This window comes from Coffea arabica, chromosome 6c (assembly GCF_036785885.1).
Source record: "Coffea arabica cultivar ET-39 chromosome 6c, Coffea Arabica ET-39 HiFi, whole genome shotgun sequence".
NCBI classification, from domain to species: Eukaryota; Viridiplantae; Streptophyta; class Magnoliopsida; order Gentianales; family Rubiaceae; genus Coffea; species Coffea arabica.
In genome coordinates this window covers 3,309,279-3,328,125 of record NC_092320.1, presented here as the reverse complement: position 1 = coordinate 3,328,125, position 18,847 = coordinate 3,309,279, and the positions used below count along the sequence as shown (strand labels likewise).

The 18,847-nt window shown below is 40.9% G+C and overlaps 4 protein-coding genes and 1 non-coding gene across 5 annotated transcripts; 3 read left to right on the top strand and 2 right to left on the bottom strand.

Annotated features, from left to right (window-relative positions):
- Positions 1–939: 939 nt before the first annotated feature.
- Positions 940–4,669, bottom strand: LOC113695017 (ankyrin repeat-containing protein ITN1). Its single transcript, XM_027213963.2, has 4 exons — positions 4,340–4,669; positions 3,650–4,246; positions 3,109–3,518; positions 940–2,162 (listed from the first exon to the last, which is right to left on the bottom strand). The coding sequence occupies exons 1-4, from the start codon at positions 4,386–4,388 to the stop codon at positions 1,332–1,334; spliced, it is 1,887 nt and encodes a 628-aa protein (XP_027069764.1). The 5' UTR covers positions 4,389–4,669; the 3' UTR covers positions 940–1,331.
- Positions 4,670–5,966: 1,297 nt separating this feature from the next.
- On the top strand, positions 5,967–9,357 carry LOC113694994 (probable pectate lyase 4). The gene is made up of 5 exons (XM_027213940.2): positions 5,967–6,422; positions 7,426–7,777; positions 7,855–8,065; positions 8,191–8,259; positions 8,857–9,357. Exons 1-5 carry the CDS (start codon positions 6,116–6,118, stop codon positions 9,103–9,105), a joined length of 1,188 nt encoding a protein of 395 aa, XP_027069741.1. The 5' UTR covers positions 5,967–6,115; the 3' UTR covers positions 9,106–9,357.
- A 407-nt stretch (positions 9,358–9,764) lies between these two features.
- LOC113695604 (exocyst complex component EXO70H1-like) lies at positions 9,765–11,991 on the bottom strand. The gene has a single exon (XM_027214731.2). The coding sequence runs from the start codon at positions 11,826–11,828 to the stop codon at positions 9,870–9,872; it is 1,959 nt and encodes a 652-aa protein (XP_027070532.1). The 5' UTR covers positions 11,829–11,991; the 3' UTR covers positions 9,765–9,869.
- A 1,838-nt stretch (positions 11,992–13,829) lies between these two features.
- Positions 13,830–13,903, top strand: TRNAR-UCG (transfer RNA arginine (anticodon UCG)). The gene has a single exon. It is a non-coding gene; the product is annotated as a tRNA-Arg (tRNA).
- An 885-nt stretch (positions 13,904–14,788) lies between these two features.
- LOC113696097 (UDP-glucuronic acid decarboxylase 1) lies at positions 14,789–18,767 on the top strand. The gene is made up of 7 exons (XM_072052043.1): positions 14,789–15,664; positions 15,974–16,120; positions 16,202–16,281; positions 17,106–17,189; positions 17,329–17,403; positions 18,157–18,249; positions 18,359–18,767. Exons 1-7 carry the CDS (start codon positions 15,007–15,009, stop codon positions 18,566–18,568), a joined length of 1,347 nt encoding a protein of 448 aa, XP_071908144.1. The 5' UTR covers positions 14,789–15,006; the 3' UTR covers positions 18,569–18,767.
- The last annotated feature ends 80 nt before the right edge of the window (positions 18,768–18,847 follow it).

Here is an 18,847-nt window from a genome sequence, read left to right as displayed (position 1 = left end):
TTAACCACTTGTGGATGTTAATATGCAGGGGAATCCGAAATCAAAGTCAGGGACGAAGGTAAAAGCAATAACACTGATCTGCGGAATATAGACACGAAAACATCGACGCAATGCACTTAGTTCACAGCATGTGCCAAGTGACTTCCTGCATTTGTTCGGGCACTGTTGGCTTCTTCGTTCCTCCCCTTAGATTTTCTCTGGACTGCAATCCAGCTCCCGATAATTGGGATAAGAGTAATGCTCCAGCTGGTTGGGTTCAATGTATTAAGTCAGCACTGCTTGACAGTGAAACTCCAAATAATTGAAGAAACTGACGTACGTACCTTGATTGATATCTCTATGGGAGGGCATGCATGGTACTACGTACCATGGTACTAAAGGTTGGAAAAGCGACTTTCGAAAGTTGTCATCGAATTGAAACACCAATGGCACAACCGATGACTAATTGAGAAACAATGAACAAGAAAGAATTATTCAACTTTCTTAAATACTTTTACCAGAATAATCCAACTGGGGGCGGAGAGCAGCACTGTTTGCTCGGTCTTGCTATCCTCATCTGAGTTTGGAAGAGACGATTGAATCCAAGTCGGTGATTTCGATTTAAATCAGCAAGGATTCCCATCAATCAGATTGCCAAACAGAATTTTATTTTTTTTTGGTAAAAAAGATGTTTTGCAAAGCTTTATTGTTTCTAATCATAAATTCTGACTCTCATTTTCAGGGTAGATGACCTGATTTTGTAATTCTTGTGGAGGAAGAACTTTTCTGTTGTATAACTCTGTTTTGCACCATGCAAAATTAATTCTAGTTTAGGTTTGGCTTCGATCGCGAAGATGAATACTGTTTCCGATGCATTCAGATTAAAAATGCAATTTGGTTGAATAAGAGCTCGCAAAGGATATAAGAAGAGCCCGGGGAAGGGTGGGTTGGGTTGAGTGATTCGGGGAAAGGCAAGAGTGTATTAGAATAACCTTAAAACTCATTTTTTAGCAAGTGTAGTATACCATACCAAATTATTCATTTCAGATGTTTCATCCTTTAGGATGAGAAAACGTGTGCTGTGTAGCCACTAAAAGCGTCTCCTCATTGGGTTAAAAACCAACAAGAAGGCAAAACTCGACAATGATTTTCCGTTTTCAGAGGCAAGAGTCGTTTTCTTTTACGTTCCCTGCTCATTCTACTCGTATTTTTGCTTCAAAGGAAAAATGTAGACTTCACAAAGGGCTTCATGAAGCTCCAAAAAGCCATCCATCCATCTAGCTGGGCTCAAACTGGAGGTCCGATATTTACACTGCACGCTTGATAGTTGCGCCTCTTTCATTTTTCCTTGCTCAAATTGCATATATTGGGTTAACTTCTGAATCTGAATAATCTGACTTGTGCTGATGATACGAGTTTGCACCTCTTATGCTCTTCTCTCGTTTCCGTACTCTCCTCACCCTTCTTGATTTCACCACGTAAAAAGTCATGGTACCCAAGACTCCGGCCATGATAACTGCCCCTGTAACCGTAACTAAGATTGCCGCCCACCGATGATGTCGACCAACAACTATGTAAGAGGAAGCAATGAAAGCCACTGTGGTGCAAATGGAGGCCAACCACATTAACTTATTGATCACTTCAACAACCCTTCTCTCGGACTTTATCTCGCCCCTGACAACTGTAATTTGTACCACGACGACAGCCAGCGATGTGAAGAGGGCAATTGCATTGGATATGAAGAAAACTTTGAAAGAAACCGAGCCAACAATTATGGCCCTTCCATTATCATCATCGCCCCCAGGAACTGTGAAAATAGCAGCAAAAGCAACAGTTGCAAACAGGACAGCCACCACCGTGACTGAATTAGTAGCATTGTTGATTCCTGCTCTGTGGAGCTTCCTGAGTTCTTTTGCAATACCATTCATGTTTTTGTTGGTTTTTCGGGCTTGTTCAAGCTGGGTGTGGACATCATTCTTAATCTCTGTGACCGTTTTCCTGAGCTCATCTCGAGGCTGGTTCAACTCATTGGCTCTTACAGCGCCAAAACGAGTCAAGCAATCTCTTATCTCTGCGGATTCCTCAGAAAGAGGAAGCCCTTCAGCTATGTCAAGAGCTGTCTTATGATCTCTTGTCAGTGCATTGACATTTGTATCACGAAGCATTAAGAGCTCAGTTACTATCTGCAGCAAATTCACATCTCTTAAGTAATCAGCTTTCAGTTGCACACACTATTATCGATACTTTAGAGTCTAGACATATATCAGGCTACAAATAGACCAAAACTGAAAGTTAAACCACATTGAACTGTACGGTAGTGAGAAGAGATAAAACCTCGAACTCTGGTGCTCAAATACACATTACATGCTTGCTTCAGGCATGTTGTAAACCCTCTTATTCCAATAATTTGATAGGTTTACAACAACCTAACAGACTATGCTGCTTTTAGCAAAATATTCTTTGCAATGTATAACAAGAAAGTCTGAAAGATGATTGCAAAAAGCTAACTATTTACACATTTGGAATTTAAAGAAGTACAATTTGAACCCCTGACAAGTAAAATTTAGCTTAATATACAAGTCCTTGGTGCACCAAACTGGCTAGACGCGGACTTAAGGGCAGGTTAAGGTCATTTTTTTTTTCATACTATTTCTTCTCTACAATTGGTTTTCTTTGATGCTATATCTGTCACTATTGTGACAACTCATAGTGAGAGCTAAGTTCATTCCTCCAAAACTATAGATTCCATAAACAGATGTCATTTCTTTGGAAAGTGTAAAACTGCAATGCTTAAAGCTTAATGCAACTCAATATCAACATATGTTAAAGAAATTCTGACCAGGAGTCAAACCAATTAAAAGAATGTCCAAGCTACGTAAGCATTGAAATAAACACGTCAGCCAAGAATAGCCAAAAACCAAAAATCTTAAGGGCATAATTTTGCATAAATTTTGAAGTTTGTGATAGCAAGAAATAAAATTTTGAGTCCTAGGGCTGCTGTAGCAGTTTAAATTCCACCATGAAATTATGAGGAGGAATTCATATAGATAAATAAACATCTTATGGGCTAAAAATTAAGACTAAGAATCTAAGACATAGAAATAGAAAAGTGCAGCAAAGATTCTGTACCTCTGCCCTCTTTTTTCTAGTGGCTACATGAAGCGCAGTATTACCAAATCTGTCTGGGAGCATCACAATAGCTGCATCAGCCCGGAGAAGTAACTTCACCACCGGACAACTGACTCCTTTAACAGCCATATGCAATGCAGTCTGTCCTTTCTTATCAGTTCTTCTTGCCAGCTGTGGATCCTTGCGAAGCAATGCTTGAACAATCTCTACGTGCCCCTGCCTGGCAGCAAAATGCAATGCATTCTTTCCATTGGATTTCGATATCTCTAGCAAACTAGGATCCCGAGAAAGCAGTTCATGAACAACGGCCACATGCCCTCTTGTAGCTGCAGATATGAGAGGAGTTGCATTTGATTGACCGAATGTTTTGCTCAGCTCTGGATCATGCTCCAACAACATCTGAACAATAGCTTGTTTGGTTTTTCAAAGGAGAAACAAAAGGGCGATAATTAGAGCTTGACCAGATGACTGGATCACGGATGTACTGGAAGATAGTACTAACAGTTTGGAGACAAATTTGTGCAGATTTATGGATAGCTACCTTGATGGCCTTGACTAGCAGCAATGTGTAAGGGATCAAAACCGGAGCGATTCTTCAAGGTGATACCTTGTTTGGTGGTATAAGGAAGCAACTCCTTAACCACGTCAATGTGGCCTCTCTCGGCGGCGGTGAACAAAGCCGTCTCCCCTAGTTCATTGACCTCATTCACCACTGCCGCCCTTATCTCCGCCACCTCAGCATCAAAATCAGCCGCGCTCGATGTCTTCATCATCTGCTCGTTGATCTCCCCCAATATCTGCCCCACCGCCGCCACGTCCCCGCGCTGCGCTGCCAAATGCAGTTCTGTATCGTTGTGCCGCCCGGTCACCTGCTTCACGTATTTCTTTTTCCCAGATGGGTCTATTCTTTTTCCGGAATTGGACACCACCAACGCCTTGCCGGAATTGGACACCACCAACGCCTTACCGGAATTGGACCCCACCAATGCTTTACCGGAATTTGACCCCATCAATGCCTTACCGGAATTCGACACCATTAGACAATTTCCGGAATTGGAGACCACTAAAGCAGGTGCTCTTGGAGAAGGAGACGGCGATGGTGGCTCGATGTTTAATCCCATTTCGAGATCCCTCTCGCCTATTTTACATGAACAATGTACATTATTTAATTATTCAATAGTGGCACGTTTAAATGAATAAGTAATTTTTCCAAAAAAGAAAAAAAAATTACCATCGGCAATGTAAGAACCTTGGGAAACCATCGTGAGAGGAACTTTCATAATCTTCAAGGGCCTAAAATTTGGAAAAGGACTAACGTTTTATGAGAGGAACTTTCATAATCTTTTAAGTTCGGGTTTTAACAGGAGAGAAGGTGGACAGACCGGACGAGAGGAGGAGAAGGGGACGGAGGGGAATGTGACGGTGGAGATGGAGGTGAAGACGGGAGTCGCGATGGTGGCGATTGTGGCGGTGGGTTGAATCAATTCTTTTTTCAAATGGTGCGGCATATTGGCGCCGCCGGGGCTACCATATATTTAACGACCAGCCGGTTGGTCCAATGTTTCTTCCAACATATTTCCAGTTCATTGTCATTATTAAATTTTCTTTTTCTATGTGATTGGTGATTATGATTAAACATTTTCCGGCCATTTTGTTTTCCTATTTTCCTCTGTTCTCATTAAGCTCCGAATTCCTCCAAAAAATTTATAAACATACCAAAAATATAAATTTGCGCTAAAAGTTTGAAAGTAGTCCGACGTTCTTAATAATAAAAAGAAGGGAATACAAAATTTTTTTTTTTTTGCTCAAAGGGGAATACAAAATTTTGGTGTCTTCTCTCCTAATTTTGCTTCTCAAGTTTAATATATTGGTACGCATGAAATTAGAATGCCATACTGATAGCTGATATATATTTTAGGGATAAATTTGGAACATCACTTTAATTTTTTTTTAATTTTTTTTTACAAATCTAACTATATGTGAGATGCACATAACATTAAATGAACATAAAAAAGAAACATTTTTTTTTTAATTATAACATCTAAAACAAACCCTTATGTCTAAAAAATAATAATATTTTTTTGATAAAAATGACATTAAGTCGACATAAAAAAGGAAAAATGAAAAATTGTAACATAAGAGAAAAAACCCCTTAGTTACAACTAATTTTTTTTTTTTTTTAGAGAAAAAGTTTTTTTTCAGATGTTATAATTCTTACTTTTGTTGTTAGAGAGAATGGTTTGTTTTTTGTTGTCATAATTTTAATATTTGTTAATGTTGACCAATATCATTTTCTCAAAAAAATTTAAATTTTTCAGAGAGAGGAATATTTTATGTTATAATTTTTTTTTTCTTTTTTCATACTGACTTAATGTCTACGTAATTTGGAAAAACTGAAGTGAGATTCTAATTTTATAACTATAGAATCCATATCAGGCTGTGGGCTACGTTTTATAGAATGTAAAGGACTAATTCGTGTCATTTTAAAAGGTGAGAGATAAAATAGAAAAGATATTTCCAATACATGGGTTTGAAACAGATGATTTTGGGGTAAGCAGGCCGCATAAAGACAAAACTTATAGATGGACAGATCTGGGTCTAAGCGCTGCACAAATCCACTGGCCCAGATCATTTTAGTGCTCGAGACTTGGGCCGCGTCACAAGTATAAGAATCCAAACCACGGACACGGATTCCAATACTGAATACCGTTTTAATCTCAGAATGAATCTGAGGAGAAGAATCTTTTTTTCATTTCAAAAAAAAAAGAAAAAAGAAAAAAGAGGAAAACAGTGTCGGTCGGTTTCACTGTCATAAAGCCCGGGGGTTGAGGAGTGAAGGGTGATGGGAGTAATGAAACATATATCGTTCAGTTTTAAATTCTCAGGTACTGTCATTATTATAACGCTCTGATCAATTGCCATTTAATAGTAATACACACCCCAACAAAAAAAAAAAAAGAAAGAAAGAAAGGAAGAAAATCTGCAACTGCAGAAACTTATCAGAGAGATGGGGAACCAGCAGGTGCGTTACTGCATCGGACGGCACAAGAAGAAGCACCAACCCAATACAAATACTGCTACAACTAACCCGCCAATTCCACAAACAGAAACCCAAACACCTCCTCCTCCTTACAAATATCCCTATCAACAGCCCTCAGTTCCCACGTCCACCAACAACTTGGCTATGGGATTGTGTTTGCCGTACACCCACGTGGACTCCGCCTTGCGAGCTCTCGCTGCCCAAGCCGAAGGTTTTGGCCGCTTAGCCATTGGCGGCCTTCACGGCCCTCTCTACCACGTCACCACTCTTGCCGGTGTGTATTTCCCCTCTTCAGTCTCTTGCAGTATGCTTTTCTACTGCTACTGTACTTCCTTCTGTTTCTACTTTGTACTACTATAAGTCTGGCTAAGTTGCGATTGGGTTGTCCGCTTTTTGTGTCCCAAACACTTGTTGTTTTGTGATATTTATTGGGTAATCCATTTTTTTTTGTTTGGGTTTTCTGTGTTGGAAATAATTGTTAGTCAATCTCTGACACGATATGCTACTGATGAATCAGATTTTTTAAACTTTTTTCATGATTCGTGCCAATTCTTGAAAATGGCTCCAATCTGTCTGTGATTTAGCTTCATCATAGAAACTTTTAATTTATTCGCGTTTCACTGTTGTGATAGTGTACTTCTGTGAGAATTAGCTGTGCTTATTTGAGAGACCGCCTGTATAAAGACTTGATTTCCTTTGTTTTTTTTTTTGCGTACTATAATAGCGGTAGACAGATTATGAAATGTTCCCAGTTGAGAAACATTTCTCCTAACTTGCGTGAATGAATGGGTTCTCAACTTAGGGGCCGTTGTGGACAGATCCAGAACATTTGAACTGAGGGAGAAAACTTTATGCACATACGTGTTCTGGGGTCAAACATAAGAGATTATGAAGTTTTCAGGGTAGCAAAAATTTTAATTTATGAAATACATTTTGAAAACTTTCAAATTTTTAGGGTGGCATGACATAAATTTCTTAGATTTGGTGTCTTATGCTCCTTCCATGGGCCCCCTAGTCCCATTCTTGGGGACATTATAGTGGCATTTGCTGTTTAAAGATTGTAAAGGTCAATCTAGTTGTTGAAAGCAAGAAATTGCTTCGATGCTTTTCTCTTGATTATCTTCTGTTTATTACTATTCTCATGCTTTGCGCTGAAAGAAGCACGATGTTTATCATATTCAAGGAGTGAAACTTTATTGGACTATAACAATGGCATTTTGTGAAACTTAAATTCTACTGTAGTGCCTAGATTATGACTTCGTTGTTTGTGATGGTAGATGATGGGCCAGGATCACTTCGTGATGGATGTCGTAGAAAAGAAGCTCTCTGGATCGTCTTTGAGGTTTCAGGCATAATTGAGCTCAAATCCTACTTGAACGTCTCATCTTATAAAACCATTGATGGTCGTGGCCAAAGGATAAAGCTCGTGGGAAAGGGTTTGAGGTTGAAGGAATGTGAACATGTCATTATCTGCAATCTGGAGTTTGAAGGGGGCAGAGGACCTGATGTGGATGCAATTCAAATTAAACCAAATTCAAAGCACATTTGGATTGATCGATGCAGCCTTTCCGACTTTGATGATGGTTTAATAGATATAACCAGAGAGAGCACCGATATTACTATTTCTCGGTGAGGCTTAATAGTCTGGATTAGCGATTATTTCTCATCTTCTGGCCACATCATTAACCTTGTGTTTCTACATTCAGGTGCCACTTCTCAAAGCATAACAAAACTATTCTTATTGGGGGAGACCCTTCTCACACTGGTGACAGATGTATGCGCGCTACCATTCACCATTGTTTTTTTGATGGGACCCGACAGCGGCATCCTCGCGTTAGGTTTGCAAAAGTACATCTATACAATAATTACACCAGAAACTGGGGAATCTATGCTATTTGTGCGAGTGTAGAATCTGAGGTATCATGAAATCAGCAATGTGCTTATTCGCGTTGTCATTTTATTTTGTCTTCAATGACATGAAAGATGTAGTTATTTTGCTATTGCAGGCAGAGTTTTTACTGCTCTTTTATTCTACTATGCAGATATATTCGCAGTGCAATATATACGAAGCAGGAGAGAAAAAGGTGGCTTTTAAGTACCTCTCCGAAAAGGTAAATAATCCAACATTAGCTGAGCAAAAATGAATCCATGCTATTTGTTCGTGTGTATCTATGTGTATGTATGCAAGATGGCAGTTCGAAGAACGAAAATGCTGGTCCTTGCAAGAGATGTTCAGGTTGTTTATCTGTTAGATTTGTCACATTGCTGGATGTGTTGCATTGCTAATTGGTTGCACAAAAGACCAGACTGGGGATCTCAGCTCTCGCTGTGGCCTATGGGTTGAGTTGTTTATTTTGGCCGAATCATTATGGTTTGCCTTAAACACTAGATGCTCTATAGGACTTTTACACTGGTGAATTGTGGTGATCCAACATAATCCGCTTTTACAAATGTTTTTGGCAGACTAACGCCAAACCAATTTAAAGGAAACTCTTTTTCCTTTACCCCTTTTTGATGAAACAAAAATGCCCCTTTTGGACAGGATACAGGAGCGAGAGACAGAATATCATGTTATATATAGGGTATCTTATACTTTTAGGGACAATATTTTTCTTTCAATGTATTCATAGTTGCTTGTGATTTGTCTCACTGAGAAATTTCTGCAGTGATTTGGCTCTTTCCTCTTTTTTTTTTTTTAAAAAAAATAGGCAGCTGACAGAGCAGAGGCAAATACTGGCTGTATCAAATCAGAAGGAGACTTGTTCGTCTGTGGAACTCAGGCAGGCTTATTGACGCAATCCCATGAAAGTAACACATTTCATCCTAGTGAATACTATCCTAGTTGGACGGTTGAAACTCCAAGTGATGCACTTAAACATTACATCCAGCACTGCACCGGATGGCAGCACATACGCAGACCTCCTGACCAGTCAGCTGTTGCTCAGCCATGCTCATAACAGTGTATATACACACACACACACACACAAGCACATAGCCACATACACAGACAGACGCCTGGATGATGAATGCCTCTCGTGTTTAATTCCCTGCAGAAGTCTAGAAGAACAATGTCAGTCTTTCTCTAATTGCCCTCTTGATTTTTCCCCCCCTTCTTGTAAGATGGAGTATTTCTTTAGGCAGAATGCCATCGTCTTAGCTAGTTGGACTATTCGATGTGTAATATGAAAGCTCTCAAGTTGATTTGTTAATGTTGGTTTTTTCCTTTTATGACTGGAATGAAACGCGATTCATCGGCTAAATTGTCCGTGTGAGGGTTTTTTTTTCTTTTCTTTTCTTTTTGGGAGACGTCATGAGGGCCCGTTAAAGATTAGATCGTCAAAAGCTGCGCACGCCGTTTAATACATTAAGGCCGCAAATGAGGAATCCAACCGGGGCGGGTAACAGCCCAAAACAAAATACCGTCACAATTTCAAATCATACAAATGCTTAATTGCGTATTTCGTCATGGCACAGCCTTGCGTCCTGATTTTTGGCAGTTTCCGTGGATCTCTTTCCTTTCCAATGGTCAACCTCGGAAACCGCGAAACTTTTTAAAACCAGAAGAGTTTTTAAAATTTATGTTGCGTGAAATGCATTCAGATTAGGGACTATAAAATAAATTTTCAAAAATTTAAGTAATTATAAACTTTTTCTCACTATGTTGCGTGTAATGACTTTATCTCAGGGTATCGTCCCTTTACAACACCACTTGTGACAAAATTCAAAACTTGCCTGTACGAGAACCGAAAAAAGAAAGTGCGTATCGCGTTGTGAAACCTACAAAACTGGTATAAGATTTTGTTGACCGCGTGTGGGAAGGAGGAGACCGGAGAGACGATGAAGAAGAACTCCCAGACCCGACGTTTCCAAAAAACAAGTCCGAAAGGCAATGTCCCACATCTTCAGGGCTAAATCTAACAATGGACCCCAAATCTCTCTCACTCCCCACCATTACGGCCTTGTGCTTGTTGTAAAATTCCCGGTACACTGGCAATATCCTCCTGCTTAAATCCACTTTTATATCGTCCCGGAGCTTAGTATCTGGTATGACGCACGCAGACTGCTTATCGCGTGCCTGCTCGAACGACGCATTGAATCTCTTGAAACGTTCCCTGGCTTCCTCTGGGGTCAAAGAAATAGCGGGAACCTCCGGCAGCGACTCGATGACGTGGCCCCATGCCAGCCGTTTGTAGTTGGCCGCAAACTGTCTGACCTTGACTTCCTGCTTTGGCAGCCAGTCGTCACCCAGGAGGTGTTTGAGGTTGGATGTACGGACCTTAGTGATGACGTGTTGGAAATTGTTTGCTAGGAAGAGGTACGAAAGGGACGCGTCCTTGTACAGCTTCGCCTTGCCGTCGAGTTTGGCCAGGAGCAATAGGATGAGCCAAGCAAATCGGAGAGATATTGTGGGCGCCGGAGACTCGCCGGAGTCGGAGAGACTAGAGTAGGACTCCAGCACGGACGTCGTCGACGCGGGTGGAGGCGGAGAATCGGCTAAGATATCCGACAGTGGGTTGCTGTAGTCGGCAAGAAGAGAGAGGTAATTCATGGAGTCGATGGTCAAATGATGTACGGCACCGCCCGCTACAGTTGATTTTGAACGCTCCTTCAGGATCGCGGATTCGAATTCCGCCAAGTCGCTCCTAACGTATTGGCCCATTTTTGCCAGGGACGTGATGGCCTGAGACCGGACGGTTGAGGATGACTCGGAGGAGAAAATGGACTTGATGTCCGGCCAGTGAGTGGCAATGGCGGTGTACATATCGAGCACGCGGATCGCCTTTTCGGGAGATTTCTTGCTATTTCTGACAACACTTTCGGGGAATCCAAAGAGAATCATGGCTCCTTCTCTTGAGATTTCCGTAAAGCATGATTCCCTAATGGATTCCGAAGCGGCGAAAACGTGGTCGGAGAGGATTCTTTCCCCATTGAACAGAGTCTTGACCGAGACCTTCACAGCATCCAGCCACTTCTTAATTCTGTCATCCAAAGCCTCCCAATCCATATTGTGAATACTCGACGAGCTAAATTTCTCGACCCCGAGTCTATAGATACCTTCGTCAATGATGGATTTTCGAATAATATTGTAGATTTTGACGCACTCTTTGGCGTAGCCAGAAGATATCATGCACTCCGCAATCAGTCTGAGATCCGCCGTGACTAGACTCGAGGCGTCTTCGACTTGGACGATGGAATCAGCGGCCTCGTCGTCGTCGTCGTCGGAATCGGAATCGGAGGTGGAGTGAATGGAGGTGCGGGTGGAGCAGGAGGAGACGGATTCAGGATCCAAATAAGCCCGGTTCATGGACAGTAGCTGGTAGAATTCTCTCTGGAGTGTCTTCATGGCGGTCTGCATGAGGTTTTGGGCGCTGGCGAGTTTTGGGGAGGTAGGATTTTCGGGGAGGAGGAGGCGCATGGCTTGCTGCAAGTTGTTGACGCACTTGATCAAGCGTTTGGCTTCTCCACGGTTGTCGGGGAAGAGTGAAGTGACGACCACCCTGGCACTGGCAAAGGGGGCGGTGTCCGGGCTCCATTTCGCGATCACCGGTCCGGCTAATTCAAGGGTTCGGTCCATTACGGACTCGGCAAAACTCGGCCGCGTTGGACTCGGCGAAGGCGGAGCAGAGGGCTTTGATGCTTTTGGAGAAGCAAACACAGTACTCATTGGTTTCCTGGGCATGATGGAAAGTTGCAAAAGGAATCCCAAGTTCTGTTTTCGTGTTAACGTCCGGGCGAAAAGACAGTAAGAGAAGAAGAGATGTCAGGAATTTTCTTTCAGGAGGGAGCAGAGTGTTCGTCTGATGATACTCAAACCCAGCTGGCTTTGCTAGGCTAGCAAATGTTTCTTTATTAACTAAAAAAGTTGCTTGGGGGGGGTTTATATAAAGACTCGGATACAGAGCAATGAGAGCGATTAAGTAGCCGTCGTCCTTAAAGGTGGGAATTTCCGGTCAACCGCTAACGAGTGCTATGACGTCAGCCGATTGATAGATACTATCTCTCGAGTCACGACCTAAGCCATTATATCTAGGACTGTCAATGGGGCTGGGCCAGCCCGAGCTCGGCTCGTTCGGCCCGACAGAAAGTCCGATGAGCCCGATCATTTAGTGAGCCGGTCTGAGCTTGAGCCTAAAAATTAGGCCCGAATTAAATGTGAGCCGAGATTGGGCCTTATTAGGCTCATACCCGATATAGGCCCGCCCCTTTAATTACCTATATATATAATATTTATATTTTGATATTATGTATAATTATGTATCCAAATATATTTTTGCTAAATACTAAATATATATATAAATTACAAAACACAAAAACACATCTAAAGACTCTTTCATGAGCTTTCTTGAGAGCCAATATTAGTAATGCATAACTAAATTTCTAATTTTTCTTATTGGTTGAGTAACTTTTTGTATTGGCATATTATTGGTTGATTTTTTTTTTGGTCTACAAACACAAAAATCATCAAGCATATTTGGATTTAAATCACAAGATTATAAAAAAAAGTTTCAACTTTTAAAGATGTATTGGCTTATGATTGCATGTTTTATTACTATTTTTCATGCATTTTAAACGGATTACATATAAATATTGTTGAAAAAATTTTGGTTTATATACTTTTTAAGAACTATTATTTGTTCATGTTTAGTTTTAATATTATAGTCTTGTAAATGTTAAATTAGTTTTACAACTTAATAGTTATAGTAATTATATTAAGAAAATTCAGGAGTAATAAGTGAGCTTGGGCTAAACCCGATTAAGGCTCACAACCCGAATATTATGTGAGTTGAGTATGAGTTTCACATTTACGAACCCGAAACTCATAGCTCGAAGCCCGAAAATGTCTCAAATTAAATGAGCTGAGCTTGAACTCATCAAAGCCCGGCTCATTAGGCCCGATTGACAGGCCTAATTATATCATACTCCGTAGCGAGTGACAGAGTGCTACAACAAAAATGAAAAACTTATCCATTTCAGGCATGACGTCAAAGGGGAATCCACGTGTGTCGTCTTCTTTGACCGACACCTTTTTGTTTTTTTGTCGCCCATTCATACTGCTGTCAGTTGAGATGATTCAATGTCCAAATGATTCAATGGCTGAAACAGACACGTCAATAAGTTTATTATATGACCCGAAAAGTAAAAGCACTTGGGATCACCTCCCCCATCCACACACACAAGTTAGCGGTTGCCCCCTTACGTCATGCAAATCTAATCGCTGTCTCATTGAGAAGCACGAACAAGCACCAGCAGCTTCTTGAGGAACAAGCACGAATTAGAAGAATCGTCATGGCTCAACCTTAACATTCTAGCTTAATTTGGTCAACTAATGCTAAGATGCGCCGTTGACAACGACACGAGGGGCTTCTGGTGTCACTCGTGATGACAAGCACCGTACAGTATAATAGACACACAACAAGCACGTTAAGAAAGTGCAAACGACTGAGAAGTAGTTTCGACCAAACAAAAAAAAAAGGATTTTCTTGACGATGGGGAGTGAAACTAGTTGGAATCTTTATTTATCGATCTGTAACTTTAGGGGATAGACTACCAAATCATTGGATGCATTCGCTTTTTTATTTTTTTTTCTAATCTTTCATCGACAAACGTTCCAGCTAAGCGTGGTAGCTGCTTCGCATCTGTTTTCCCTGATATAATTCCTGAGAGGGATCACGTCCAGATTGACCGCATAGCGCAGTGGATTAGCGCGTCTGACTTCGGATCAGAAGGTCGTGGGTTCGACTCCCACTGTGGTCGGGCTCTTTTTGCTCTCGGCAACTCAAGCGTCATGCAGCATCACCACCACCTTGACTCGTGAGTTGGGCCTGATTAATTAAATCTCTCTTATGGATTGTTGCAAGGACGAGATTGTCCTGGGCGCCTTGCCTGTCTTTGCCCTTGTTGTTGGGCCTGGTTCAATCTTTCTTACACCAATACCAAGGACATCTAATCCAAGGCACCCTATTTTGCTCGGCATAATATAATAGACTCCAAGAAAGTGGACGCAAAGAAGAGGGAATATTTTTGCTTCATTTTTTATTTAACTTGCCAATATATAAAAGAAAATTTGTAGTTTATGGATGGCTCATTATCTATTAAACCCAAAAAAAAAAAAAACTATAGCAATTATTGTATTACGACGATAGAAAATTACTTCCCATTGTGTTCTGATCATTCGAACTTGTAGGATATCAGAAAAAGCATAGCAAAGATCTCAAATTTTTCCAACATGAATATTAAGCACGCAATTCCATTGCAAAACATGAATTTGCTATGAAGAAGTGATTTCATTCTGTACATCATCCTATTGAAACAGATACCAGACTACCTAAGATAACCCTTTGGTTTTCAACAAAACACATACAGGCACAGTCAAGGTGGACTAAAGAAACAAAACTGGGTCGGCCCTTTTGGGTTATCGTGCATTGCTTGATGGCTCATGAGACTGTCCACGTTCGTTCCTGGATCTGACAACTTATGGCAATGGCCCATAGTCGGAGCCCACCACCGGATCAGAGTTCGGGCCTGTCTGGAAAGCCGAAATTAGTGTAGAAAAGTCAATTGCACCGAGTTCCCGTAACTAACTTCACTGCACCCTCTCATCTCTCTTTTTGTTACTCATCATTTCATCATCAAGTTACACACCACAAGAGACAAGCCCAATCCTCGGTTACAATTCTCCGATCAACTTCTTCGCGTCTCCATATGATCTGAAAATTTTTCCCAGTTTTCTTTGTAGGATTGAAATTCTACGGTTACATTCGTTGAATATATCAGAGCTTCGGTTGCAGAAACAATAAAAAGAAAGAAGAAGGTCCGAGTGAAGGGAGGAGGAGGAGGAGGAGGAGTGGTGGGCGGCCATGAAACAATTACACAAGCAATCAAGCACAAATCACAGGAGAGATGAGGAGATGCCCAGCGGACAGAGTCCCCCATATTCTCCCAAATCCCTCAAACACCCCAGATCTCTCCCTAGATCTCTCAGTTACCTTCTCAAGGAACAAAGACTCCTCTTCATCCTGGTTGGCATCCTTATTGGCTCCACATTTTTCATCCTCCAGCCCAGCCTCTCCCTCCTCAATCCCTCCTCTTCTCCTTCGGCGCGACCTCATCCACTCGTCTCCTCCGTGGATCACGAATCTGAACGTACTTCTGGGTCGTGGTCTACATCCTTGGCCACCACCCCAGGTGTAAAGGAGAGCCACCTCAACAAGGGGACCGGGAGAGTGCCCGTGGGATTAGGGAGGAGAAGGATGAGGGTGGTGGTGACGGGCGGCGCCGGGTTCGTGGGGAGTCACTTGGTGGATAAGTTATTAGACAGAGGGGATGAGGTGATCGTGATCGATAATTTCTTTACCGGGAGGAGAGATAATGTGAAGCATCATTTCGGGAACACACGGTTTGAGCTGATTAGGCATGATGTTGTTGAGCCCATCCTGTTGGAGGTGGATCAGATCTACCATTTGGCCTGCCCTGCCTCCCCTGTTCATTACAAGTATAATCCTGTCAAAACTATCATATCCTTTTCCAGTTTTAGTTGTTATCCAGATTCTGTTGATTATGCTACCATGATGTGATGTTCTTTGAATGTCTGTTCATTTATCTGTATCTTGCTCTGTTGATCAGTTAGCTGCCGTTGTGGTACTTGTAGAGCTGTGATATTAGTTATGGTTATTTTCTGTGCGGAGTACTCGGGATGGTTGAGACATTTTATTTGTGTGCGGATGTATTCCCTCTGTTTTATGCGTTGTTCGCTGAAACTTTTTGGAGTAGAAATTATTAATTGTTGAGTTTGGGTTGGTTTGAGATCTTTAACTTTTCTTTACAAGACAAATGTGATGGGTACACTTAATATGTTGGGCCTGGCCAAGAGAATTGGTGCAAGGTTTCTACTAACGAGTACCAGCGAGGTTTATGGAGACCCTCTTGAGCATCCACAGAAGGAGACGTACTGGGGACATGTGAATCCAATAGGCAAGCAGAGAGAAGTTATATTTTCTGGTGTTTGTTTCATTACTATGGTATCAAACCTGATGATTTTAACAAAATGTTCAGGTGTTCGAAGCTGCTATGATGAAGGGAAACGTACTGCTGAAACATTGACTATGGATTATCATCGTGGTGCAGATGTTGAGGTGTGTGTCAACATCAAAGTTTTTGTTTAGCACTGAGTTTAATTTGTGAACAATTTAGATGCTGGATGTTGGTTAGCTGTTTACTTTTATTGCTTCTATTGTCTATGTTCTGTTGAACTTAATGTTCGTCATGTTTGCTTTTAATTCTTTTTCATAGCAGCTGTTCAACTTTAAAAATTCCCCTGTAGTTGTTTTCGATTATGGTTCCAACATGGCAAATGGTTTTAATAAGCCTCATCTTTTTTTGCCTTGAATGCAATATAATGGCTAGGAGGAAAGCTTCTGAACACTTTGCAGGTAATAGAGATTATGGACTAATAATCTTTGCTGTTGAAAACCGACATTCCAAATCATGATTGAGTGGTAATTTTACGTTTGCCACATCCATATTGTGATATTGGTGCTTGTGGATTACAGTTCCTGGAGAATTTTTTTCGACCTGCTTGCACAATTCTAAAATTTGTGGAAGTATATAAATAAGATGAGGTTGATTGTTTTTGTCTGCTTTAGCAATGTAGTTCACAAACCATAAACCTAGCTTCAAGAGTACATGAAGAATAAGGCAAATGATTTGATAAATTAGATGGAGTTGAGCGTGTTCTATTTTAGCAAAGCCATTATTGTGCGTATCCAAGTGGTTTGTCATTCATTGAACACCGTCATGCTCATCGTGCTTGAAGCATCAAGTTTTTTTTAGTACAGGACTCTTCACCTAAGCATATGTATTTTTTTTCCTTTTTTCTTTACATTTTTCTGTAAGGTCAAGCAGGACTTCCCTAGCAACGCTTGTACTGACTCATTATTTTGATTATTACATTTTACAGGTGCGCATTGCACGTATATTCAACACATATGGGCCTCGAATGTGTCTAGATGATGGACGTGTTGTTAGCAACTTTGTTGCACAGGTTTCTCATCATTTTTGAATTGTGATGCCCCAAATTTTGCAATCAGATTTTGGCCTATTTGGGTGTAGATCTTGTGATGAATCGTAAATCTAACGTTAACATCGCTATTTTTCCTGACGGCTATTGTTATCTTATTTAGGCAATTCGTAAACAGCCACTAACAGTGTATGGTGATGGGAAGCAGACGCGAAGCTTCCAATTCGTATCTGACTTGGTAGGTCATCTCTGTATTTTTGGAGAAATTATTATTTTTTTTTGGATTTGACATGCTTGTTTTGTATACTATCTTTTCTGGCTGTTTCACAAGGAGCAAAAGTAAAGTCATGTATCACTTGGTGTTTTTGTGTGTGTGTGTGTGTGTGTTTGTTTTTATGTGATTGTCTTGGAACTATGCAATATTGCATTTTTATACTCCCATGAAGTTCCATGGCTATCATTACCCTGTATGGTTTGTGGAACATTTTGAATCAGGCATTTTTTTGTCTTTCTCCTGTAAATTTTATTCGTCTATGAAATAATAGATTAAACTAAGAAGTTAACTATATCTTTTGCCTCTTAGTTTTCTTTGCTTCCTATGTATCGTGAATTGATGCATTATGGATTATGGATGATAAGCTATCTCTAGGCATCGTGTTCGATTATTGATGGGATTTGTAGTTCTTACTATTTTCTTGCTTAGACCTGCATCCATAGGAGCGTAGTGCAATGTTAGCACATTGCTGCCTAGCTACTCAAATTATGGTGGGTTTTCAATACCTGAATGGCACTTGTACAAGTTTTTTTTTTTGGTTCCCCCAGCCCCCTCCCCCCTTAATGTAGCCTACTTTTACCTGACTGAATTGTTGTGTGTATATCCGTAAAATGAATTTGAAATTGCAACATCTGCTGCATATCAGAGCCCAAAAAAGGCAATATGATGGTAATTATAGCTGGGCATGCTCAAGCTTAGATGTTGTGCTAATGTCAGGTTGATGGTTTGGTGGCATTGATGGAAAGTGAGCACGTGGGACCATTCAACTTGGGCAATCCTGGAGAATTCACCATGCTAGAGCTTGCTCAGGTTTGTCATGCTGGAATTCTCAGTTGCTACAGGTCCTACTGTCACGAGGAGTGGGCTCGTCCCTGGATTTGGTCTAAATGTTTTAGATTGATTTCTTCTTCAAATGCAGGTTGTAAAAGAAACAATTGATTCAAGCGCAACCATTGCATTTAAACCTAACACAGCTGATGACCCTCATAAGAGAAAGCCCGATATTAGCAAAGCAAAGGAACTTCTGAACTGGGAGCCCAAAATATCCCTGCGCGAAGGGCTTCCCAAGATGGTGAGTGATTTTCGGAATCGCATCTTGAATGAAGACGAAGGAAAAGGAAACAAATGAGAACTTCAGAACTAGTATGTATAGAGACTGGAAGCTGGTTGTGCATGTTGTCTATTCCATGAGTGATGATGCGTTGACCTACCTCTTCAAAGTAGTTATTGTTCCCCAAAAGAAACGTTTATAGCATACAAATTTTTAGCTCCATCATTAGGCAGATGTCTCCATTCTTTTTTATCCTAAATCTTGATTTTCCTGGGTAGATGACGTACCTTTGTACACCACCGATGTTAGCTGCACTTTTTTGAAGGTAGCTTCGAGCAATATATATATATATATATA

Bases quoted from the DNA above. Each gene is read 5' to 3' on its own strand.
- LOC113695017 (XM_027213963.2), bottom strand. From the start codon at position 4,388: ATGAAAGTTCCTCTCACGATGGTTTCCCAAGGTTCTTACATTGCCGAT. The intron at 3,519-3,649 runs GTAGCTATCCAT...AAACCAAACAAG, and splicing joins TGCTAGTCAAGGCCATCAAG to CTATTGTTCAGATGTTGTTG. The intron at 2,163-3,108 runs GTACAGAATCTT...AATTTGCTGCAG, and splicing joins CTAGAAAAAAGAGGGCAGAG to ATAGTAACTGAGCTCTTAAT.
- LOC113694994 (XM_027213940.2), top strand. From the start codon at position 6,116: ATGGGGAACCAGCAGGTGCGTTACTGCATCGGACGGCACAAGAAGAAG. The intron at 7,778-7,854 runs GTGAGGCTTAAT...TTCTACATTCAG, and splicing joins ACCGATATTACTATTTCTCG to GTGCCACTTCTCAAAGCATA. The intron at 8,260-8,856 runs GTAAATAATCCA...TAAAAAAAATAG, and splicing joins TTAAGTACCTCTCCGAAAAG to GCAGCTGACAGAGCAGAGGC.
- LOC113695604 (XM_027214731.2), bottom strand. From the start codon at position 11,828: ATGCCCAGGAAACCAATGAGTACTGTGTTTGCTTCTCCAAAAGCATCA.
- LOC113696097 (XM_072052043.1), top strand. From the start codon at position 15,007: ATGAAACAATTACACAAGCAATCAAGCACAAATCACAGGAGAGATGAG. The intron at 15,665-15,973 runs TATCCTTTTCCA...CTTTTCTTTACA, and splicing joins TAATCCTGTCAAAACTATCA to AGACAAATGTGATGGGTACA. The intron at 17,404-18,156 runs GTAGGTCATCTC...TGCTAATGTCAG, and splicing joins TCCAATTCGTATCTGACTTG to GTTGATGGTTTGGTGGCATT.